This window comes from Pelodiscus sinensis, chromosome 8, assembly GCF_052426305.1.
Source record: "Pelodiscus sinensis isolate ZL-2025 chromosome 8, ASM5242630v1, whole genome shotgun sequence".
In the NCBI taxonomy this organism is placed as follows: Eukaryota; Metazoa; Chordata; order Testudines; family Trionychidae; genus Pelodiscus; species Pelodiscus sinensis.
In genome coordinates, this window is record NC_143059.1 from 29796754 (window position 1) to 29815990 (window position 19237).

Here is a 19237-nt window from a genome sequence, read left to right on the forward strand (position 1 = left end):
AGAGACTTGAGTCTCTATTGAACTTCTTCCCCTATGGCTCGGACCTGAAGCAAGGCCGGGCACATGAACTATTGACCCCTTCTACCTGTCCAGGCGGCCAAGGCCTGACAGTGGGACTAGAGACTTGGGGGACAATTGACAGGGGCTGCGCAGTGGGACAGGCATACCGCCCACTGACCCGGAGGCAGAGGAACCCCTCCGGGAGGCCTACAAGCCTACAACCAACCCGCAGAAGGGGGGAACTCAGAGACTGTAGTGGGCACTGCTGGAGGGCAGTGTCCCGAAAAGGACCCCGTGACCAGCCGTCCGAGCTAATTCCCAGGACCAACGGCTGGTGGCGCTTTGGCAGCGAGCGTACCCCTTTACAGTGTCACATTTACACACGAATATAAGGCTCGTGTTGCCTGGAGAGATGCTGGCAGCATGAGGCAGGAGAACTCTGTTTACCACTTGAGAACAGGGACAGAATCCCACCCCAGTCCCAAATATTCAAACTCCCACTACTGGCTGGACTAGCACCAACCTGGTTGTCCACCTACTTGCTTTTTCTATGAGAGATGACAGGCCATAGGCTTATCACACACAGAGAGCACTCACGCTGGTGTTAATGGCACTGCATGGAGTTACTGGAACAAGTTTGGAAAGGTGACTGGACTAGGCAAAGGCCCTGCCTTGATACGAGTTACCATGAACTTCCTCTTTCCAGGCCCCACTAACTCATTTTTTACTCAAAGCATTTAAACAGCCATTCTGTACTTCCTTTTCTTCCAGATCAGTCCTGCAAAGGGTTAATGGCAGATGAGCATGTATAGGAGAGAGGCGTAAGCTGAACAGGTGTTGAGGTTAAGTATGTTATTAGATGTCAGAATAACAGATCTACTGCCCAAAATAAACAGTTTTGCTGAATAATGGATGCTGATGGCCTACATGAGGCCATCTATCATGGGCCCAATCCACCTGCAAAGATGTGCCCTATCTACCACATATGTTCTCTTCCTTGCTCCGAAGTGCAACTTCACTAGCACACTGAGCTGCTGGGAATCCCATCTGGAGCGGGAAAGGTGGTGCAAGAGACATTGGGGAAGATACGAGTTCTAGGGGCTGAATGAACAACATATGGAGGAGCTGCGTCCCCAAAGATGACTTGGTATTAGCTTGTGCTATTTTATGAGGGGATCATGATGGAGAACGTAGGGGGCTGGCTAGCAACTGTTCACTTTTGGGATCAGGCTTCATTGAAGCCACAGCTGTGTCCAGATGAAGGTAGGGAAGGCAGGTGGGAGGGGCTAAATACCAGTAATTTCTATGTCCTATGATTAAAGATAAACAAAAACCACAGCTGGAAAAGGGACAGGGCAGTAAAATCCATAACTGAAAGCTGTGTGCCTGCTAAAACTGGCAAAATTCAAGAGATGCCAGGAGCCTTGTAAATGCTATTCCAGCATCTGCCTCCAGCAGATAGAAACATACATCCGGCAACTAGAGGTGCTCTTAGAAACAAAAAAGCAGCTCCCACAAATCTAAGAGGGTGGAGTCTCTCCAGACTAACACCCACCAGGACAGTCATAAATAGAGACTGCAGGTGAGAGAGGAAAAGTGCCTAACATGCTCTTTCCCACTGGACTGCACGAGTGTTTTCATGCATCAGCCTGGGGGAGAGAGAGGGCATGGGGAGCTGGGCTTGGAAAAGGTGTCACTTCTGCTCGGGCAGGGAAGTCGAGTTTATTACATCCCGGGGCAGATACAGCCAACCGAGGGCAGGCTGCGTTCCCTAGGGTTTTCTGCCCAGGGAGGACAGCTGCGGAGGAATGCCCAAGAGCCAGACCACCATAGGCTGCACTAAAACAGCATATCCCTCTGCTGATAGGACAATGCTCTATCCACTGTCAGTGCTGCCCATTCTGGGGATGCCACTGCAGGCCCCTGGTGGATGGAGATGGTGCAGCCTTCCCTGCAGTAATCCCTCGCTATGAAGAGGGCTTTTTTGTACTGTGAAGGGTCGTCTGCCAGGATTGGTGTGGATGGAAAATCTGGTCTGTTTGGGCAAAGATGCTGGACGGTGGAGGAGGAACAGAAATGTATGAGCTCTCGGGTAAGTAGTTTTTCTTGTAGGAATAAAATATGCCCCCAACATAGGCTGACACCTTCCATCTAACGTGGCCCCTCAAGCCAGCTCTGCTGTTGGGAGACATGCACGAGAAAGCAAGAGAATAACTTACCTCTGCTGGGGGCACCCCCTCCGGGGGGCGGCACTGCAGTAACACCTCTTGTTCCAGTGGAACCTCCTTCCCCAGAGGCTCCTGGTCAAAGTTCTTTCTCAGGTCTGGGAAAGAAAAATGAGCCCCAAGTGTTATCAGCCCGGAATGGAGCAACCCACAGTACCTTGGGGGTACCAGCTATGGACAGAGGAGCCTGCGAGGAGATAAAATCTACCAGGAGTTCACTATATCAGCCTACTGACTAGCCACTGAGAATTCCAGGGATTTCCTGTCTGTCACCTCCACCCTTCTTTCTGGGTGTCACTAGTACCTGCCCCACCCATCCAGGTGGACTCTTTGTACCCTACCTTATGCTTGGAACTGTAAAAACTGCTGTTTCCCAGGCACTTACTTATCTTTTGGAGGGAATCATATTCCAGCAGAAAAAGGCTAAATCTTCCAAAGGATGTCTCAGAACTAGGGCTGACATTTGCTTGCCCATGGATAAAACATGGTTTTGAGTGTTCGCCCACTCCTGGAATGCAATTTATTTCCCTCCCCTTAAATGAACTGTTCAGAGGAGGTAGCCCAGAGGGTACGGGGTGGAGGAGAAGAGATGTATTCTGGTCCACTTTTGCTGGAGTGACATGTGCCTGTCTAGAAACTTCACCTTCTATAATCCAAATCAATCCAAAATGATGACACCTATGTTTCTGAAAGGGGACCACAGATACATGGTCTTGCTGCTTTGTTACACTAGTGAAAAGGAGGGACCGAGATCTGGCAGTACATGCTGGAGCAGTTTGATCCAGGGGCAGATGTACTACTATGAACTGGAACTCTGGGTGACAATTAGTTAGCACTGTGCATTTCAAGGAAATCTCCAGACCAGATTCTCAACCCCAGAAAGCTCCAACTGAGGCTAAACAAGAGACAATATTTTCAGTAGTGTTCTGCTTCCATTTAGGCCCCTTAAAGAAAAGGTCAGATTTTCAAAAGGGTCCATCTCCTTGTAAGTCCCAGAAGCTGGGCACTTTTGCAAATCTGATCTTTGTCTTTTTCATTCATCACATGTAAACTGCGTTTATTTCATTTTAAATGAATTATACAGAACTATTGTATGGGTTAACAGCATATGTAACCATGTAGTATATCATACTATAAAAGTGATCATATATCACACTGCTCATACATATATACTGTCAGTAACATGGGCCCAATTCTGCCATCCTTACACTAAGCAACACCTTACTTCAGGAATAATTCCACTGAAGTCAATGACACCTCTTGCATAGTAAGGAACCACTCATTGTGAGTAGGAGGCAGAACTGGGCTTTATATATATGTAACACAAATGTTCTTGCTCATGATCACATGGGATGTTCAATGAAAGGGAACCAGGCAGCCCAATATAGCAGCATGTGAAGGCAAACTCAGTGGTGAAAAAGGAGCAACAGACACCAGTCCTTCCCTTCCTCACTAGATGGCGCTGCAATCCACAGAAATTGCTTCCAACAAGCATCACTCCAACTTGAGCTAAATGTGACTGGGTGCCAACTTTTTTTGTGCTATTCCTTCCCCCCCACACACACTTTTATGTAGCGTGTGAAAAGCGCAGGCTGACTGCCACAGAACTACTCTGTGAAACGCAGAGGTCCATTAGCAAATGTCACTGAGCTGGGGTCCATTTTGGAAAGGAGACAAGAGAGGGCTTTTCATGTGGCCTCAAAAAAGGCAAGATGAAGAAAAAGAGAAAGACAAGAGACAGTTTCTTCCCCCAGCTGTGGCCTTGCACTGTCAACTGAGCACAGGAAGCATCACTCTGTGTCAAAACTGCCTTGAAGGCAGAGAACACGTCAGTGGCTTTAGCTGGAAAGAAGCAACTGCTACAAATAAAGCAACATAAGAGCTTCCACCCTAGATAGCCATTTTCAGTATTCCCGAGTCTTCTGGAAAAAGAGTTGGCCTAGTCTACAGTATAGCCCTATGACGGCAAGTATTACTGCTCTGCATTATAGTTCTATATTGTACATATGGTCTAAAATGTACCTAGGAGCTTTGCAGAAGGGGAAGTGCATATTGCCTTGCTCAGCTGTGTAGCTGGGTCATACAGGGAAGGGGCTCCCTCGTGCAAGCTGTACAGAGTGTAAATGTAACAAATTCTTAAAGTAGGTTCCATATGGACTTTCAATATTCAGCATGATGCTTCTATAGTGAAGCATCTTTAATCACAGAACAGTTTCCCTATTGGCAGATCTGAAATTTCCACACTGCAACGTACCATTCCCCCAGCTCTCGCCTTGTCAAGAGAATCACCTTTAGCATCCTTTGGGTGGCAGAAGAGCCCAGTTGTAGAGTGCTTGTACCCTAAGAATTTACATGCTATTCACTTGGTAAAGGAAACAAGATAGAACAACAACTGGGGGTGTGGGATTTAAAGTTGCTGAATCAGGCACATCACTTCCATGTTTAAGGTGCTAACTTGTCAGGCTGCTAAAAATAATGAAGTATTGTGGAAGTGCTGAGCATGTCGAAAGTGCCACACAAACATCAACTAGTTAAATACCGCAATGCCCTTGTGAGACAGGTAAGCTTATCCCCATTTACAGATGAGAACACTGAGCTACATACAAAGGAAGTATGACTTACCCACAGTCACACAGTGAGTAAATGCTAGAGCTGAGAACAGTTCTCAGGAGTTCCTGGCTCGTATCCTTGACTGTAACCACTAGCCTACATTGACCAATCAACTAAGTCCAACAGGTGTGGCAGGAATCGTGTGATGGGGTAATTTGGCTCTGCCTCATTGAGTGAACCCCACCAGCTCCATCAAATGGGAGTGAGATGAGCATCTATCTCAGTGGTTGTCACAGGTAAGCCTGATTATGGTGGCAGCCAGTGGAAAAGGAGAAGTAATGGCACTATGTTGGGAGAAAACCATTGAGCAAATAAAGAAGGAAAGTTTCTGTCCTTCCTCTGATGCTTGGAATGGAGATGGGAGCTTTTGCCAGCTCAAGTAATTATAAAACTTTAGGTTGTCAAATGCCTAAACCTGTTAAGAAACTTCCCACTCCCAAATCGCCACAAGGGCAGATGAGAAGGATTTTCCACAAAGAATGTGGGGACAAGCTGACAAGAAGGAGCAAGTGACAGAGATGGAGCAGAGCCCATGATCAATGAGAAGTGTGTATTCCACCTACATGCTATCCGGACATAGGCCCTTCGGCTCTTCGTGGTCCCAGCAGAGCTCCACGCCACACACTGGCACCAGTAATCTTCTAAGCCAAAGAGCTCCTCCACCTGCTGCCGGGAGACCTCGATCTGGACCTCCCGCACCAACATCCCTGGAAGGAGAAAACAAGAGAAGGTTAAGGAGGCCGGGGGGAGAGAAGCCCAGAATGTTGAACCCTTCCTTATACAGATGGAAATTACTGTGTGTGCACGTGTGTACTCGCACACACACACACAAACTGAAGGAGAGGAAAATGATGGCCCTCCAACTTGAAAAAGGAGCTTGACAGAGAGATGCATTTGATGGCCTCTTCATGAGGCAGTCATTTCCTCTCTCCCTCTTTTGTCCCACTTTTTCAAAGGCTCGATCCAGATTCTGATCCATGCCAGGATCTCCTCCACCAATACACAGTGTTTTAAAGGTGACACCATGTTTCAGGACATGCTGGTGGCTTCGTTGCGTTGCCATTTAAGGTTATTACTTTTTTAAAATCCCATCTCAAATCAGTGTCCATAGGCAGTGGGTGTCACAGGCTGGGGAAGGTGGAGTCTACCCAAACATCCAGGTTTGGCTCCACCCACATTCCGTCCCAATCTCCCTCCTCCTTCCTGCTGTGAAGGTGGCTGGCTCTTCCCCTGTGCCATCATGCTCCGCACTGTCCACCTTCCCAGTGCTCTTGTACTACAGAGGCTGGGCTGGACCTCCCAAAGCTCCAGGGTTGGGGTGCCACTGGGGCTGTGCTGTCCAGCATCCCAATGCTTGGGGGGCACTAGTCTGGGAGTGGGGCAGGCATGGGGGCTTTGGCCAGCTGCTACAGTGGTGAGTGGGCTCTGGCAGACATGTAAGGGCCTAGGGCAGAAGTGGTGGGGCTAGGAAGGTGTGGTGGGGCTAGCCACTCCAAACCAGCAGTTCACCAACCACCCATGTAAATGTCCCTTTAAAGTGCCTGTCTGCAGCTGACAGGACCCTTGGACATATAAAAGCTTTGATGGTGCACATGGTGCCATTGTACCCATCACAGGAGAACTGAAGGCACAATATGGTTTGGTAGAGGGATGTTAAATATCTGTTAACTGAATAGTTGATTAACCTCATGAATTCTTATTGGTTACTTGATTATTCTATAGTCCCCGGGTAACACCTATCTGGGAGGAAGGGGTCTGAGCTCCTGGACCCGGCCCAAGCTGGAACTGAGCCAGGCTGCCTGGCCGGCTGCCTCCTAATACACAGAACCACGGCAGAACCACAGCAGGAGTGGGTCCCAGACCCAGTGCAAGCTGGGACTGAGCTGGGCTGCTCGCCAGCCTGCTAAAAAATGTACTGGCAAGGGGTGGGGGGAAATGCGTGAAGTCTATAGCATTAACCTATAAGATTTTGCTTATTAGTTAATCAACTACACTGTTACATCCCTAGTGTGGTAGTGAAGTGAGATAGCAAGAACAGTATGTCAGCCCCCCCCCCCCCAGCTTGAGGGAGAAAAGGGGCTGCTGAGAGAACGGGGTGAAAGAGGAAGGCTGAGAAACAGGGTCGTGGCAAGTGGGTCAACCTCTAATACTTTCTGATCACATGACCATGCCTTAGCCAGCTGGGCTGCGTTTAGCCATCCCAGGTTGTGATAAGTTGTATGCAAAGTCACTCTGAGGACTTTGTTTAAAATAAAGCCCCAGTTACTATGTGTAGGGACTAAAGAGTCTGTTTTATTGCCCCAACACCTACACCTAAGACTACAATTTTGTCATGACTAGGTCACGGGCAGTAAACAAAAATTCATGTGACTTTTACTATAAACATCCCTGACAAAATGGGGAGGGACAAGGGCCCAGCATCCTGTCCCTCTGAATGCGGTGGCAGGGAGCTCCAGGTCCACCTCTGTGCAGTGACTAGGAGGGGAATTCCCCACAGCCCTGCAGGGCTGAACATGGGGAGGGGGTGTAGGATGGTGCCTACAGCAACTGGGAATGGGCATCTCCACTGGCTACCAGGACCTGCAGGGTCCCCTGCTGCTACTGGTGGCTGGGGTGCTCTGGGCATTCCCTCCCCACTCACTTCACGGGGATTTCCCCTGCCACTCATGGCAGCTGGGAGCTGCTGAGCTCTCCTGCTCCTATGGTGCTGGGCTGCTGCAGGCCCCAATGTCACAGAGGTCTCTAGAAGCCACAGATTCCAAGACCCGTGCAACCTCCATAACGTACTTGTAGCCTTATTCATATCTTATCCTTTCTGTGTTTTTATACAATCCTCATCACATCTATAGCCATTACAAACTAAAGGAAAGGTGGGTATTTGAGCAGGTGTCCCACTCACAGTGAAACACGTGGAACATTCTCATCCTCCTATCTATTCTTGAAGAAACAAAACAGCCAGGGAATGAATTTTGATTTTCACAACATAAGGAGGGATACATGTACGGGCTAAGGCTATGTCTACATTAACAAGCTTACCATCGCACAGTGGTACCAGTATCAGTACAGCTGCACCGTTGTAAGATCACCTGTGTAGCCATGCTTTGCTGGGGAGGAGGGAGAGAGAGCTTTCTTGTCAACGTAATAAAACCACCTAAATGAGTGGTGGTAAATATGTTGGTGGGAAGAGCATCTCCTGCCAATATAGCACTTGCACGAGAGTAGTAAGCCTGCAAAACATGTGTCACTCAGGGAGGTTTTTTTCATAAGTTTTGGCAACATAAGTAGTTGCGTGAACATGGCTTTAGTATGAAGTGAGGAACATGCTTCGCACCAAATTTGGAGTGCCCGTTTTAACACTCTTTCCCTGTTTCTCAATATAGTTTTATTGCACTGACAGAATAAGATGCAACCCTAAAGGGTTGCCTAGCAGTCTATCAAAGTCCGTTTAATGTAACAGATCATGTGCTAGTCTTGCATCTTTAAAGGCACAGACTTGAAAACCATGACTAGTTATATATTTTGTTAATTAAAATGAGATGCTTGAAAAAAACAAAAAAGTATCCCATGGAGGAGGGGGGGGGAGGATGTTTAGGGAAGAGATAAAAAAAACCCCAAGATTTTCAGAAGTGACATGTTTTGGATGACAAGCCTCTTTCCAGACTTTAAAGGGATTTGCTATTCAGAGGGTAGTTCTCCGCACTCTCTCAAGAATCAGTCCATTTAAAGTGTTCCAGTTTGGCACCCAAAAAGGAGAACCTAAATCACTAGTCATTTTTGAAATCGTGCCTGAATTATTTAACCACATGGTAGTTTATAGCTTTAAACTGCCATGTTAGAAAGTTAAACAATCAAGTTGAACAAGACAACTGGAACCAGTGTGAGTTTATGTATCTTAGCACTGCCAAGTTGAGAACACACATGCGGGGACCTACCAAATCCAATCCATTTTGGTTAATTTCATGGTCATAAGATTTTTAAAAATGTAAATATCATGATTTCGACTATTTAAATCTGCAATTTCATAGTGTTGTAACTATAGAGGTCCTGACCCAAGAAGAGTTGTGGGAGGGTTGCAAGGCTATTATCGGGAGGCTCCGGTACTGCTATCCTTTTTTCTGAGTTGCCTTTAGACCTGGACAGCTGGAGAGTGGTGCCTGCTGGCCGGGAGCCCAGCTCTGAAGGCAGAGCCACTGCCAACAGCAGCACAGACAGAAGCAAGGACAGCATGGTGTGATATGGTATTGCCACCTTTATTTTTGCACTACTGTTGGCGGGGTGCTGCTTCTGAGCTGGATGCTCTCTGGCCAGCCAGTTCTGAGGCTAGGGATGTTAAGAGGGGGATAACTGACTAATCGTGTAGTCAATGCAATTTTTATTGACTACACAATTAGTCAATAAAGGAAGGTGCTGTGCCCTGGCTCATGCTGGTCCAGAAGCTACCCTTGCTCTGCAGTTTAAATGAGCTTTATGCAGCTTTTTGAAAAAGGAAGCAGGGGGTTGCCGGAAAAAACACATGCAGACTACTTTCACCTTCGAAAGCTTTGCTTTCGAAAGTGAGATCAGAAGAAGATATGCAAATCCCCGCAGAATTTGCATATCCTCTTTTGACACTTTTGCATAGTCTAGATGAGCCCATAGTAAGAGCTCAGGGCACAGGCAACCCGGCTCCTACTACATTTAAACTGCAGAGCCGCAGTGGGGATAGGTCCTGGACCGATGCGAGCCGGGACAGAGCAGGAACCCCTGCAGCTCTTTCTACATTTAAAATGCAGAGCCATGGCAGGGGTAGCTTACGCACTCAGTGCAAGCCAGGACTAATGAGTCTTGGCTTGCGCCAGGTCTGGGACCACTACGGCACTGCATTGTAAATGTAGTAAGAGCCGGGCCCAGTCCTGGCTCACACTGGGTTCAGCAGTCCTTGTTTACAGCAGCCTGGGCTGGCTGTGGGCAGAGGCTGCTCTGGCAACAGCCCCTGTTAGCGGTGGCTGGGTCTGTATCAGAGGCAGCAACAGGAAGATGGGAGCTAGTGCCCATGGGGAGCTGGCTTTTAAGCTGGCTCCCCACAAGCACCAGATACAGTGGAGCAGCATCTCTTCCCCCTGCCTGCATTGCTGCCTCTTAAGCCAGCTCCCCATGAGCACTGGCCCACCTGCCTCACACTCCCCCCACACCGGGCTGCTGCCTCTATCAGAAGCAGCAGCATGGGGAGGGACACAGGAAGCTGCTCCGAGGGATGCCGGCACAACATTTGCATCAGAGGCAGCAGCGTGGGGTGGCAGACGGGAGCCGGTCTGTGCTGGCAGCCAGTTTTTGAATGGCTCCCCTTGCAGACCGTCTTCTACCTCCCAACTGATGCAGAGGCAGTGGCATGAGGTGGCAGTGGGCACCCCGGACGTGAGGCTGGGAGCACACTGGCTGCTGGCCCCACCCTGGGGACTATCGAATAATAGTGTAACTGATAATATTTGGTGCAATTACATGATTATTCAATTACAAGATATCTAACATCCCTATTTTCTAGCCCCCTTTTGCTTATAAATGATAGATTTTTAGCTTTCAGATTTTTCATATAGTTAAAACTCATTGCCAGACACCTTCAATCATGCCTTTGAAGAAATTAGGTTCCAGTTAAGCAAAGTTATTAGAAAATTTTCCCTGTATTTTCCATTATGTCAACAGCACTCACTCAAAATGGCCACTAATTCCTATGTTGTCAACATGGAGATGTTACAATTTTATGAACATTGTTGGTAACCAGTATGTAGGGGAAAGTTATTGTACATTGAAGTTATTAAAATTCCCTGTGTTTACACTGGGGGCAGTGGACTGTTTATTTATATGCCCATAATACTCAAATTCAATAGGGTACAAGGCATGGAGGCCATGTAATGGCTTTCCAGATAAGAATGCCTGAGCACATACTTGCAATACAATGGAGCAAAGTGCTAGTTTCAGAACCCTGTCTCACCCAGCAGCCATCCTTGTTTTGCCATAGCATAGAACCACCAGATCAAAAGGACTATAAAGAGTTAAAAAGTGAACTTGAGTCCTATGAAGTGGGGAGCAGGAGGGTAATTTACCAGGGGCTGTCCAGGCTGCTGTCAGTTAGCTCTGCCCAGGCACAGGGCTGAACAGAGGCTCTAGGGAGAAGTCCTCACAGAGTTAGTCCAACGAAGATCCCCCTGTGAAAAATGGTTTTACACCTGGTACGCTTATGACATGCACATGGTCTATTGTACTGTATTTAAGATATGTTTTTTCCTAAATGCTTTTGTTTTAAGGTGGCCGTTTGGTCACCAGTTACCCCTGTCATTGTCCCCGAGGGAACAGAGCTGCAGGGTCTGGACACTGTCAGACTTGCTGAGGCAACTTCTGGTTGATACCCAGGGAAATGCAAAGCAGTGTCCAGTCAGAGTGGGAGACTGACAGAAATGCAGGCATGGGCAGGACCTTGAGAGCTCTAGTCCGATCCCCTGCACCAATTCTATCCCAGAGACAGGTGATGGCTACATTTAGCAGGAGTGCGCTCGGAAAGGCCAAGAGCGGCCAAAGGTGCAATCTGCCCAACAACTGTGGAACATAGCTCACGTCCTCAGTGGAGGTGGCCACTACTTCAGCAGCAGGCAGGGAGTAATAGCAACCCCTCTGTGTCACTGCTTCCAGTAAGAGTAAAGCCACAGGCAAGTCATCTTCTTACTACAATGAAATGACTCAGTGGTCTTTTTAGCTGCAGTTTTCACGTTCTGAATTAAAGAATCTGCACATTTCCACCTGAGAGAGCCTGTTTAGACTGCAGAGGCACAGAAGAATCATTAGTGCACAATCAGCTTCTCCATTTTCTGTGGTATGTAGAGTTCCAACCATGAGCAAAGATCCATGATGGAATTCTAAATCCCAGAATGCACCACCAGCTAGTTAAAAATACAAGAGACACAGTTACTACAGCATTAGTTGCCCTATAATGTCGCATACTGCCCCATGAACTGCTACTTTTATTAGAAAGTTTAATTTGTCATCACATTCTCTCATATATAAGTTGCCCATAACCCTAGCTTCATTAAATTTCTTTGCAAGCCCCTTGACTCCTTCGCCTCTGAATCACACCTGACATTTAGCTACGTTAGCTGATATGATGGTCACACAGCTGGGATTACAACAGTATGGATCAACTAGCCTCCTGAGAACATAAAGCCTCCTGCCATCCTGAATTCATTTAATATTCATACTGGTAATTTAGACACTAATTAAATAATTTAGCCATTTCATACAGACTTTTGCAGAAGTTTAACAGTGCAACACGGATTTCTTTAATGGATGCTTTAATTATAGTTCTGCATTAATTCTAGATAGAAAACTGAACACAGCAAACAAGAACAAAATAAACTACTCAGGAACAAACATTTTTCCTTCCTACAATCATTCACTTACAATAGAACAACATTCACACTCATATGTTTCCCTGGCAATCCTCAGGTTCCCTCAGATGCCAGACGGGGAGGCAATTAAACAAGATGTCTGATTTCTGATGTACCTCCCTTCTGCTCACCCCAAAATTGGCACAACTATCCTAATTTTATAGGTCTGTCCTGCAACTTGTAAACTCAGCATGCAAGGTAATTAAAGAGTCTTGAGTGTATTTATTTAAAAAATAATCTAAGCCCATTTTTAAAAGATACATAAGCATTGCTGCACTCAGTGTCATAATGCCTAACTGATTTAGGTGCCTAAATCCCATTTTCCAGGAATGATTTACACTCTTAGTACCATAATCGGATAGTTTATCAATGGAATTTTGGCTCCTGAGTGATCATTTTGAAAATCAGTTAGGCTTTATAACATTGGGTGCAGCAAGTTTAAATGCCTTTTAAAATCTGGTACATTGTGAATAAGGTGTGACTGGAAGGAGTATTCAAATTCACTGGAATGGAAAGTGGCTGGGAAACCTTATAGGGAATATATTAGACAGCAAATTGTCTGGAAAAGAAAAATGTACAGACTAGGAAAAATGGCTTCCAGGTAAGCTGCTCAACTATTTCAGGTTAAAATAAATACTCTTCCCTCAACACTGTAGTTTTGGAAAGGCAAGCAAACAAGAACTCACAGAACAGAGTGAACTCCCATTTAAAACTAGATGGTGATGATAGGAGGATGGAACAAGAAAACACTGAGACAATTAGGAAGCTCTTCATAACAGGCAGCTGAATGAATACTTGGAAATTGTGAACTTGCACAAATCATCTAACTCAGATGTCATGTACCACTAACTTTTGGTAATGAAAAGTGACAAAAACCTCTAGTCTGGGAAGTACTGATTGACTGGACATGAGAAGCAGTAATGCTGATATTTTAAATAGCAAAGAAGCGTGATCCTGGTAATTACTATCCTGCTAGTAAAGTGATGCTAATAATATGGGGGCATTATCAAGGGGCTAACAGGATCATGACCAATGGGCAATGTTCATTGTTTTAAGGCCACAAGGGACCGATGTTATCTAGTCTGACCCCCTGTATAACACAGGTCAAAAAAACCCATCTTATAATTACTGCATCATGTCCTTCTGTTTGAGTTAAAGGATCATTTCAAAAACATTCCATCTTGATTTAAAGACTTCATGTGAATAATTCACCACATCCATGGGCTTGTCCCAAGAACATATCTTACAAGAAAAACTTGATTGCTTTTTTTTTTCAGGACAGTTACAAAATCAGCGATGAAGAGAGGGATAGTTGTAAAATATTTACATTTTAGCAAATCATTTAAATTATGTCAGATTGAGGATTCAACCAGTCCATTATCCTATCTCTGTCAGAAACCAGAATCATGTGGGTTTAGGAGGAAAGTGCAAAAAAGTGTAATGGACAACTATGGAATAATGTGCCCATAAGATACATTTTTCCTCATCAGGGCAGCTACTGTTTGATTTATGCTCTTAGCATGAGAGCTTTGATATTACTTATATACATTTTAAATTCTACCTGTGCACCTTCTCACTAGCCATTAAATAGCTAATCGTTTTTCGAATCTGACTCAGCCTCTGGCCTCTGATACCCTTTACCAATGAGTTCTATAGATTGACTATGTGTTGGGTGTTTTCTTTTTATCAGTTTGAAATGCCTTTCAATTTCATTAAATGTCCCTTCATTCCTGGATTATGAGAAATATAAATGCCAGTGCCTGATCTAGCTTCCTTAGCTCAGCCATTATTGTGTATAATCTCCCATTCTTATTCTCTCTAAACAAGAATCTTGATCTTTCCAATCTCGCCTCATCTAGGTTTTCCCTCCCCCCACCTGTAATCATTTTCACTGACAGCCTCTGGACCCTCTGCATTTCTGCTTTACCTTTTTGCAATATGGTTGGCAAAACTGAATAGAGTATTGCAGGTGACAGTGAGACCAAGGGTTTATATAATGGTATTATGAAAGTCTCAATATTCTTTTCTATCCTGTTCGCTAGGAATCCTGTTGGCTTTTTCGGATGTCACTGAACTGTGAAGAAAGCTTTTCAATTAATTCAGCCCTCGCTCTTTTTCTTGGTGATCCCACTTAATTTTGAACTTGGCAAAGTAAGTAATTCACATTGTTGCTTCCAATATGTTACCTTGTCTTGTTCAATAGTGAATTTCATCGGACATTGTGCCACCCGTTCACCCAGCTTTGTTAGGTCCCTCTGAAGTTCGTCAGAGCTCTCTAGATTGACTATTACAAATAAAGCTGTGTCACTTGCAAATTATGCCACCTACTCGTTCAGCCTTTCCATACCACATGGTCATGTCTGCTACAAAGCAGATCAACCTTCCGGAGGTCAATCTTCTAGAATTCCATTTATGGGTCTAATGGACCTGTAAATCGAATGTTGAGGGCAGCCCCCGCTGGCGTCTGGTACTCCTTGTTCTGTGGGGAATAAGGGAAACCAGCAGGAGCGTGTGCTCCCGTCAGCCTCCCGCAGTTTGGATGCTGCGGTGGTTTGGCTTAAGGTAAATTGAATCCAGGTACACACTTTGCATAGCTGGATGGTGTACCTTAAGCCGACCTGCCTGGTCTAGTATAGTCACTAGGCCCTAGAGATAAAGGTCTGTCCCATGTGTCAAGGAACTAGGAGAGGGCTAGTGAAACCAGGGTTCGATTCCCTGCTCTGCCATAGACTTTCTTGGATTTTAGGCAAGTCTCTAGTACCTTGCTTCCCCATCTTTCAAATGGGATTGATAGTACTTTCCTGCCTTAAAGGATATTATGAGGATAAAGACATGGAAGATTGTGTGGGACTCAGATGCCCCAGAAATGTGGCAATATAATAACGTAGATTTTAAATAAAGTGGGACAAAAATGGCAAAGCATTTGTCACACATTTGTGCAGGCAATTTTGCATCACTTTTCTATCAGAATAGCATTTTGCCAAGGGCTGCAATTTTCAAAAGAGAGTAAAGTACCTGATGAAACTGAATTGGAATTGTAGGCCTTCCTGACGCTCCTTGAAAAATCCCAACCCAAAAGTTTCCCACCTTTTCTGAACAAGCATAGCAGGTCCTAATACAGATCCTTGGTGTACCCCACTGTTAACCTTTCGCCATGCTAAAAATTGACCATTTATCCCTGTTCTTGGTTTTCTCTCTCTGACACTTCCTAAGCAATGTCAATATTTTACACCTGACCCTAACTACTTAGTTTTTTCAACCACCTCCTGTGAAATGCTTTCGGAAAGTCCAACTAAATTATATCTAATAGTTCTCCTTTTTCAACACTTCAATACATTTTCAGCTAAAAAAGCCACACTGGTAGGATTCCTCCCACAAGGGTACTGAGCTTAATTACAATGTGGTCATTGTTATTAAATAGCTTAACTATAGCTACTTTTTGACTGAACTCCTTTTGGTAACTTACGACTAAGTTGGGAACACTGTCTCCTTCTGTGTTGTCTAGAACTAGATGTTCCAAGAAATAACTCTTTTAACATGTTGATAAATTGCTTCTCGGTGGGGTTCAGCAAGGGAGTTTTGATAGGTCTCTTTTTATTCAATAACCTCACCAACAAAGTTGGAGGGGCAACTCTTCTATTGAAAGTCACAGGTAATAAAAATTGAGAGGAACAGTGAGTGCAAGGAAATCACAGTGACCTAGAGAGCTTGGACATAGATGGTAAATAATCAAATGAACTGGAAAAACACAAGCTAATATATCTGGGGAGAAATAATCTCAAACAGATATACAACAGGAGGAAGAAAAGCAAAAAAAGGATAAATTCTGAGACAGACTTTTGGGCAATAATAGACAACAAATTAGCCATGAGTTGGCAGGAAAATCTGGCAGCAGAAAAGATCAATTCCATTTTGGATGGCACATGCTGACACTTTAGAACAGAGGGAAGGGTGATCACAATGGTGTTCTCTTTGGTCTGGTGGGAATGGGCCTCCAATATTTTTTTCACACATGGGTTCTTCAGTCTCAGGCTTTAATTAAGACCAACAAAAATCAGTAGTGATTTGAAGGAAAATTAGACACAGATAAATGCACATAGCTTTAGCAAGCAAGGTGTACAGGGAGGAATTGCATCAGTCTACAAATATTTAGATGAGATAGGGCAACAAGAAGGATACAACTTAAAAAACAACAAATAGTCTAGTAGCACCTTAAAGACTAACAAAACACGTAGATGGTATCATGAGCTTTCGTGGGCAAAACCTGCTTCTTCAGATGACCGGAGTACAGTAAGTCGAGATCCAAGAATAAATTGGGGGGGGGGGGGGGAGAGAGAAGGAAGAAAAAAGAGAGAGACAGTTCAAATAGTTACAAGAGGCTGCTAAGAACCATTAGCATAAGAATTAAACTGGTGAATGAAGTTAAGTTCCAATTCTTCTGTGTATTTGGCTTGTAGAATTAGTCTGAAACAAAATGGTGATTTGGAGATCCATTAATGAGTGTCCAGGAAGATTAAAAGTGCCTTTTTGGATATCTGATTAGTGTCCATTAATTCTTTCCCGTAGAGATTGTCCAGTTTGGCCAATATACATTGCAGTGGGTATTGCTGGCATTTGATGGCATAGATCACATTAGTGCATGTGTAGTTAAATGAGCCTTTCATTTGGTGGCTGATGTCATTGGGTCCAGTGATGAAATTGTTGGTGTGTGTTCACAGTTTGCACCAGGGATGACTGCAGGGGTGGGTTCCTGGATGATGATGGAGGTGTGTGAAAATTCATTCTTACATGGTAGGAAATGTTTCCTTGAACTTCCAAAATCTGACTGTATATAGCCAGAGAAAAGGCTTATAAATTGCTTTTAAAGTGGACCAATCTTGTCTGGCAAGGCTGAATGCAGGTGGCAATCCTGTTCCTCATCCAAAGTGGAAAAGGATCCAGGTATTTCTCCATTTCAAGCATGCATGCAAAGTAATGTGCTTTAAATACCATTCTGTTTCACACTACAGAGCTTTAAAGAGAGGGAGTAGACAGCTGCAGCAGGAGAGGAGAGAGAAAGTCAGATAGGAAGGAGAGGGCAGGATGGGTGGTGAAAACAAGATAAAAAGAGAGTTAGGGCCAGAGTGGTTTCTTACCAGTCACCTCGTCCAAGCTCTCTTTAGTGAGATGGTCATTCTGGTTGACCCACTCGCCATTGCACTTGAAGTAAATCTGAGTGGCTGGGTTGGCTCTGCAGATCAGCTCCACGGGCTTGTTCTTTACGATGTATGCATCTTGGGGCTCCAGCAGGAAATGGGGGAGGGTCTCTGCAGGGGCTGATGGGAAGGAATCTGGAAGCACATCGCTGTACTCAATTCCTGCAAGGAAAGGGAGAGAATGAAGAAAGCAGTTACTCTGACTGCATGTGCTCCACTAATGCTTCCCCAAGCATCACCAGCGTCTAAACCTATCAGCTCTGCATTTAAGATTCAGACAATTTCCCTGGCATTGCTTGGGTCCTTAATCAATTGTTGTTGTTTTTTCCCATTTAAAATCAAGGGTGGGGAAACTTTTTTGGGTCAGAGGTGACCGACCCACAGAAAAATCACACAAGTAAGGATGGGGGATTCACACAAGTGAGAAGCAAAAAACAAAAACAACAACAAACCCTTCACTGATGTGGCTCCAGAACAAGAAGCAGAAAAGCAGGGGGACCCTCCGCATATTCCTCTTGCACCCCAGAGCCTAGGGGGCCCAGGCTAGTAAATTTTGTGTGCTCCAGCCCTACAGGGAGATGGCAGCGCAGGCTCCTCAATGTTGGGGGGAGCCCTGAGCCTCGGGGGCAAGATCCAGGCAAGCCGGGGAGCACATCTGGCCCCTTGGCCTTTGGTTCCCTACTAGGGTTGCCAGGTGTCCAGTTTTCTGCCAGACAGTCCGGTTTTTGGGGTCTCTGCCCAGTAGAAAAATTCAGAAAATACCAGACATGTGCAATGTCCGGTATTTTCTGAATTTCCAGCTGGGTGCCGGACGGAAGCCTGGCGGGGGCGGGGGAGCGACTGTGAAGCGGGGCCGCGATTGGTGCTGGGAGCCCTGTGGTCACGTGCAAAAGCCGGGTGGGCCGCTGTACGAACTGGGAAGGGGACTCCCAGCCACTCCCTCGGCCCGGCTTCTGCACCCAACCAGAGGCTCCCAGTGCCAATGGAAGCCCCGCCTCCCAGCTGGGAGCCTCTGGTTGCGTGCAGAAGCCAGGCGGGGGGGTGGCTCCCAGCCATTCCCCCTGCCCCCACCAGGCTTCTACTAGCAACTGAGAGGGAGTGCCTGCCTGGGGCGTGGCCTGTTGGACTCCGTCTGAGGCCAGTGGCTGCACCCCCCCACCCCCCCGCCAGCCCTGCTTCTCGCCCCCCTTCCTCCGGCCGCCCCTCCTCCCGGCCCCCGATCTCCCCCCAGCTCTGCTTCCCGGCCCCCCTTCCTCCCGGCCACCCCGTGGCCCCCAACCTCCCCCCCAGCCAGCCCCACTTCCCCCCCCAACCCACGATCAAGCGTGTCCGGTTTTTTTTGGGGGGGGGGGTCTACCTGGTAACTCTATTCCCTACCCCTGATTTAAATCATTGCTCTGGGGTGGGGCTAGGGATGAGGGGTTCAGTATGCAGGTTGCTCCGGGGAGAGAGGCTTACCCAGCCCTCTCTTCCCGCAGTAGCATGGGGCCATGTGAGAAGCGGCTCTCCATGGTCACTGCAGCTCCAGGGGGCACAGGTGGGGAAGGGGTGCAGGGACAGATCCAGGTTCATCTGTTTCCTGCATTCCCTACACTCCTTGAGGAAGGGGAACAGCCAGAAATGTTCCAGTGTGAGTTGGGGTGGTGGGAGTGACACTGCCCCTTTGCCTCTAATGGGTATCTGGGGGATGGGAGGCTTGGGGCTCAGGCAGTCCTGGATGGAAGAGGCACTCTCAGCCAGCCCTTCCACCTCCCTGGTAAGTCTCTTTTCTGTACGGTTTTATGTGTCCCTG

General features: G+C 46.3%; 1 protein-coding gene across 3 annotated transcripts in view; it reads right to left on the minus strand.

Moving 5' to 3' along the window:
* The window catches only part of UNC5B (unc-5 netrin receptor B), a 167318-nt gene that overhangs the window by 33028 nt on the left and 115053 nt on the right, over window positions 1-19237 (minus strand). For all 3 annotated transcript variants that reach the window (XM_006121488.5, XM_006121490.5, XM_006121487.5), the window contains exons 2-4: window positions 17386-17607; window positions 5399-5542; window positions 2220-2323 (exon numbers count right to left, since the gene is read on the minus strand). In XM_006121488.5, coding sequence (XP_006121550.1) covers window positions 2220-2323; window positions 5399-5542; window positions 17386-17607 — 470 coding nt within the window. The remainder of the gene's footprint in view (window positions 1-2219; window positions 2324-5398; window positions 5543-17385; window positions 17608-19237) is intronic.